At 56.9% G+C, this 5,711-nt stretch overlaps 1 protein-coding gene across 1 annotated transcript in view; it reads left to right on the plus strand.

Moving 5' to 3' along the window:
• The window catches only part of ADAMTS14 (ADAM metallopeptidase with thrombospondin type 1 motif 14), a 32,828-nt gene extending 27,123 nt beyond the window's left edge, over positions 1-5,705 (plus strand). Inside the window, exons 14-19 of the mRNA XM_057381090.1 lie at positions 5-274; positions 899-1,031; positions 1,163-1,370; positions 2,088-2,214; positions 2,692-2,802; positions 3,286-5,705. Coding sequence (XP_057237073.1) covers positions 5-274; positions 899-1,031; positions 1,163-1,370; positions 2,088-2,214; positions 2,692-2,802; positions 3,286-3,587 — 1,151 coding nt within the window. The 3' untranslated portion in view covers positions 3,588-5,705. The remainder of the gene's footprint in view (positions 1-4; positions 275-898; positions 1,032-1,162; positions 1,371-2,087; positions 2,215-2,691; positions 2,803-3,285) is intronic.
• The last annotated feature ends 6 nt before the right edge of the window (positions 5,706-5,711 follow it).

Consider the following 5,711-nt stretch of genomic DNA (forward strand, 5'->3'; position numbering starts at 1 on the left):
GGAGATCTGCTCTGCTATCCATCCCTGTGTCCATCCCTAGTTTTGGGGTTCACCTTGCCATGTCATCCCTCTCCTGTGGCATCATTCTTCCCCTTCTCCTGCCTGCAGGTCATGCCTCAGGAGGAGGAGGCGAGGAGCAGCCTCATGTACCGCTACATCATCCACGAGGACCTGCTGCCCATGATCGGGAACAACAACGTGCTGCTGGAGGAGATGGATTCCTACGAGTGGGCCCTCAAGAGCTGGTCCCAGTGCTCCAAGGCCTGTGGAGGAGGTAACTCCCTCACCATAGCACACCTTGGGGGGTGTTTGGATATGGTAGAGGGTGTTTGAGCCCCTTGGGGTATCCCTGGCTTGGAAAAATAATTACAAAGCAGTTAAAGTGGGTGTTTTAGCCATATTTCTCATGGAAATGGGCTGACGTGATCATGTGTGCGCACCTTTGTTTGTCTGTCCACGGACCTGCTATGATTTTGGAATTCCTTGGCTGTTTTTAACTGAATTTAAGCCAAGAAATAGTGATTTGGWAGATGACCACTACTGAGGTTTGCGTGGAACCTGGCGTGGGGTTTGCTGGTGAAAGCCTTGTTTCCATGCAGCCATCTCAGATCGTGGGGAACACCTCTGGGAACGTGCTCTGGGAATTAGAGTGGTTTTGGGCTGGAAGGAGCCTTTAAAGGTCACCTGGTCTGACCCCATGCCGTGGGCTGGGACACTTCCCATGAGCTGTGTGCACCCCACAGCACCCCAGGACGGTCCAGCAGCCACATGAGCAACCTTGGGTCCCACCTGAGCGGTGACATCCAGGAACACAAATCCCAGCAGGAATGCAGGAGAGGGACCTGGGGGACCTTGGAGGGGACCCCCCCCAGCCATCATCATCTCTCTGCCCCCTCAGGCATCCAGTACACCAAATATGGCTGCCGTCGGAAAAGCGACAACCGGATGGTGCACAGAAACTTCTGTGACAACGGCAAGAAGCCCAAGCCCATCCGGAGGCGCTGCAACCTCCAGGAATGCTCCCAGCCCATGTGAGTCCTCCCTGCGAGGCCTGAGGYGCTCCCATCCCTGTCTGGGGAGCTTTGGGGTCAGGCTGGGAGCGTTTCTGGTGTGAGGGAATCGCCTCAAACACCGTCTCCATGTCCATCTTCCCGCCCCGCAGGTGGGTGGCCGAGGAGTGGGGCGCCTGCAGCCGCTCCTGCGGGAAGCTGGGGGTGCAGGCTCGGGGGGTGCAGTGTGTGCAGCGGCTGCAGGACGGCACCAACCGCACCCTGCACACCAAGAACTGCCCCGGGCAGCGCCCTGAGACCCGCCGGCCCTGCGGCCGCCTGCCCTGCCCCGCTCAGTGGAGGACGGGAGCCTGGTCCGAGGTGAGGAAAGCCCTGAGAGAGGTGGGGGTGAAGGTCAGGAGAGGAATTCCAGAATGGTTTGGTTAAAAGGGAGCTTTGAAGGGTCATCCAGTCCAAGCTCCTTTCCATGGACCAGGCTGCTCAGAATCCCACCCAGCCTGGCCTTGGTGCAGATTAGTACACAAGAGCCAGTGATRCTTTCACAGAATCCTGGAATGGTTTGGGTTGGAAGAGACCTTAAAACCYATCTGATTCCAGCCCCATCTCAATCCAACCCCATTTTATTCCAACCCCATTTCATTCCAGCCCCTTGCCTTGGTCAGCTTACCCTCCCCTAGACCAGGTTCCTCCAAGCCTGGCTTTGAACATTTCCRGGGATAARGGTGCAAGAAGCAGTGATGCTTTCACAGAATCCTGGAATGGTTTGGGTTGGAARYGACCTTGAAGCCCATCTCATTCCAAGCCCTTGCYTCASCCAGGTTACTCTCCMCTAGASCAGGTYCCTCCAAGCCTGGCTTTGAACACTTCCARGGATAAGGGAYTGGAAATGAGAGAGCAGAGAGCAYCCCTGTGTGGAGAGKGKTTGGGAGACAAATGGGGAATCCTCAAACTTTTAAGCTATATCTACCTGAGGAATGGTCACGTGCACGTCCTGGGGTGCTGCTGGGGTGTGTGGTGGCTGTCCTCAGGCTGTCACTGTCTGTCTGTCTGTCTGTCTGTCCGTCTGTGTGGCTGCAGTGCTCAGCGACCTGCGGGGAAGGCGTCCAGCAGCGGCAGGTGGTGTGCAAGGGCAGCGACAGCGGTGCGCGCTGCGACGGTGACAAGCCAGAGGCCATCCAGGGCTGCCACGTGGCGCTGTGCCCAGGTGAGAGGAGCAGGAGGAGGAGGCACTGGGATGGAGCACATCCCAAGGGGGATCAACCCCATGAATGCCCCCAGCCCATTGTGGCTTCAGGGGGTGCCACCACACAAGGCTGGGTTGAATGTCCCTGATGCTGCTGTCAGTAATAACAGGTTCAAAGCCAGCCGAGATATTTCCCTTCTCTGCCCTGAGCCCTGGCACTGGGTGATTTTGGCTTTTCTGACAATTTGAAGACTCAGTGAGCTGATGGAGATAAGCACCCTTGAGTTCATCTTGAATGGGGTTTGAGCAGCTTGAGTGCTGGCCAGTGGGGTGCTCCCTATGGGACTTAATTTGTAAGAAGATGCCTTAAAACAAAACAAAACAAAGCAAAGCAAAATAAAACAGAACAAAAAAAAATCAAAACAAACACCCTCCCGAGATGTTTTGAGTGCCCCCAGCCTGCCATGGCTGCCTGGCATCACGATGCTCTCTCCACAGGGAAGATCTCTGGCATCACCGCCAGCGCCGACGCCGGTGACCACGGCGTGACCAAAGGGCAGCGGGTGCCCCAGGATGGAGCCAAAAACCCCGTGAGCAAGATCTCCTCCAGTGAGTGCCCCTGGAAGGGTGGTGCTTCCCAGGATGACCCTCCCGAGGGAGCACACCCTGCAGTGCTCCCAGGCAGTTTGACCCTCTGCTCCCTTTGCTCCATTGCCATCTCGTGGTGTAGGAGGTCCTGCGGTTTCCCTGCTGCCTCCCGGGTTTTATGCCCTTTCCTTTTCACCTTGGGATTTTTCTAAGCAGGGAGGTGCCTTCTGGTTTTTTTCCTTGGAGTCCTTCCTTACTGGGGTGGGGTGCATCCTGACCTGATTTAAGGTGCTGGTTTGGAGCATCCCTTGCTGTCTGTTTTCAATCCGTGCACAGAATCCTTCAGCGCTTTGATTTCACTTTCCAAGTCCTCCTTGCCCGCTTCCTGTGTGGACAGGCAGCACCCACCACACCCCACCTCGTTCCTTTTGGGAATCCCATTGGAGAGGTGCAGGACAGGGAGCCTAATGCCACGTTTTTCTGTGCTGCTGTGTCCCCCTCCAGGAGAGCCGTGCCTCGGGGACAAGTCCATCTTCTGCCAGATGGAGGTCCTGGCCCGCTACTGCTCCATCCCYGGCTACAACAAGCTCTGCTGCGAGTCCTGTGGCAAGAAATCCTCCTCCACCACCGGCTCCCCTGCTGCCACTGGCATTCCCCTGGGCACCACCGCTCCCAGCCCCGCTCCAGTGCTCTCCCCCTACCCCACAGCCCCGGGGGAACCTGGTGGGGACCCCACTGGGGCACCTGGGGTATCCAGCAGTGGTGCTTTTCCAGGGGAGCCAGGAAGGGGCCAGGGGGCCAGGTAACCTGCTCAGGACCACCTCACTGTGGGGCAGGGAAAGCCTTTCTCCCTCTTCCTTCCCTTCCTCCCCATCTTTTTCCTCTCCCCCCAACTTCCAGCGATGGTGGTGCTGCCAGCTTTGGAAACAACCCAGCTCCACACCCAGGAATTCCTGGGAAAACCACTTATTTCTTGCCCTCCCAGCTGTGCCATGGCGCGTTTTGGCAATGCTGTGGGAAAAAAGAGCAAAAAAAGTGGCAGGTAGACAGGCTGCTTCCTCCCAAGGTGCTAAAAAGATGTGGGAGGGGGATGGTTTTCATGTCACTTTTTCCTTCCCCCTGCTCCAAGCAGCAGCACGGGGTGTGCTGGAGAGGAGGGTCCTGGCTTTGGGTTCAGCCCCAGAGCAGTGGGAGGATATTGGGAATCTGGGGGGGCAGGGAACCCAGAGGGAGGGAGGTGGTGAGGTGAGGAGAGGGGAAATTTGGGTTTCCCAAATCCCAAACTGCTGGTCTGGGCTGTCCYTGTCGGGGTGGAGAGTTTGGGAAACACCTCTGGGGGAAGGTGGAATGTGAAAAATACAGAGCAGCTTCTGTCCTGGGGGTGGAGGAGGGTCCAGGAAATTCCAAAGTGAGCGATAAGAGTCGCGGGTCAAAGACCAAAAATCCATGTCCAAAATGCCCTTCACCTGGGGGTGACTTTGTTTTAGCCAATGTTGCCCTTGGCCAGCCTTGAGCTGTCACCGATGCCCAACCTCCCCAGGATCACCAGCCTCACCCCTGCACCCTTGCACCAAGTCCTGGGGGGCACCAACAGCTTCCAGGGGGTGACTGGGAAGCYAGGAGCAGATTTTAGGGTGACAAGGAGAGAAGAGAGGCAAAGGGTCATCTGCAGCTCATTGCTTGGGGGTGGGTGAGAGGGGGATGATTAATGCCATTACCAATTCTTGTGCCAAGCACTAAACATTTGCACAGCACTTTAGGAGCCTTAGGCTGCCCTCACCTCACTGGGTGTTGGGCCAGCTCCGGGCACAGGGTTTGCCTGGGCGAGTTTCAGTCCTCAAAAGCCTCCCCAGAATGTGTCCCTGAGGGGGCTGCCATGGTTTTKGTGCTTAAGGCACCTCTGGGTGCTGGGGCAGGGAAAGGTGGGCATCTCTGCAGGGGAGGTTTTGGGAATGGGGAGGTGGGAATGGGAATTGGCAGATGGACCAGTTTGGCATGGCAGAGTGGGATGTCCTTGGGAGCTGGCCCTGGTGATCCTGCTGCCCCAAAATCCAAGGAGCAGGATGTGACATCCTTAGGGACATTGTGAGCTCTGCAGGTATCCAGGGCTTGGTAGCGAGGTAGCCTGGGATGATTTTCTTGGTCTGGTGTGGTTGGTGACAGGGTTTGAGGTGCTTTGAGATGGATAGAGAGCCCTCTGCATTCCTGAAGTTTTTATTGGACTCTGCTGTTCTCCCCYGGAGCTTTCCAAGCCGAGGCACGGCTGGACAAGCATTTTCCCAACTCCTCCAAGCACCCGAGGCTGGAACCCCCAACCTCCTGGGTGCTGCCCTTTGGCATGAGGTGGGCATCCCAAAAGGTGGAGCACAGCCCCCAGTCTGTCTGAGCCACACAGCTGGCACACCTCATGGGAGTGGGCACACAGAGGGTGCTCTGGAGCACCCAGATCTGGGCCATGCAGGTATCAGAACCCACAGGGGATCCTGAGGGACACCAGGGTGGGATTCATCCCTTGGAATGCTGCCACCACCCCCTTGCAGCCCCTCCACGGGAGCGCCAGCATTTGTTTATTTATTGTGCCAAAGATAAAAAAAAAGACCTTCCCCTCCAGAACTGGGCTGTGGTGTCCTTCCTCCCCAGTTCCCTCGCTTTCCTCCTGGCCTGGGCATTGGTGCTTTGTTGCTTAAGGAATATTTGCAGTGGTCGCTGGCTACACCTCGGGGGTGTTTGGGTGGGGGCTCAGTGCTGCTTTAGGGCTGATCCCCTAAAGCACGATGTGATGAACCCTCCCCACCAGCCATGGGTGCTCCGGGGTGCTGATGCTGCAGGGCTGGCACCCAGCTCTGTGGATTTCATGGGATCCTGGAATGGTTTGGGTTGGAAGAGTCCATAAATCCCATCCAGTTCCATGGGCAGGGACCCCTTCTGCT

This window comes from Malurus melanocephalus, unplaced genomic scaffold (genome assembly GCF_030028575.1).
Source record: "Malurus melanocephalus ecotype Western Australia unplaced genomic scaffold, MMel_1.1 scaffold_491, whole genome shotgun sequence".
Lineage (NCBI taxonomy): Eukaryota > Metazoa > Chordata > Aves > Passeriformes > Maluridae > Malurus > Malurus melanocephalus.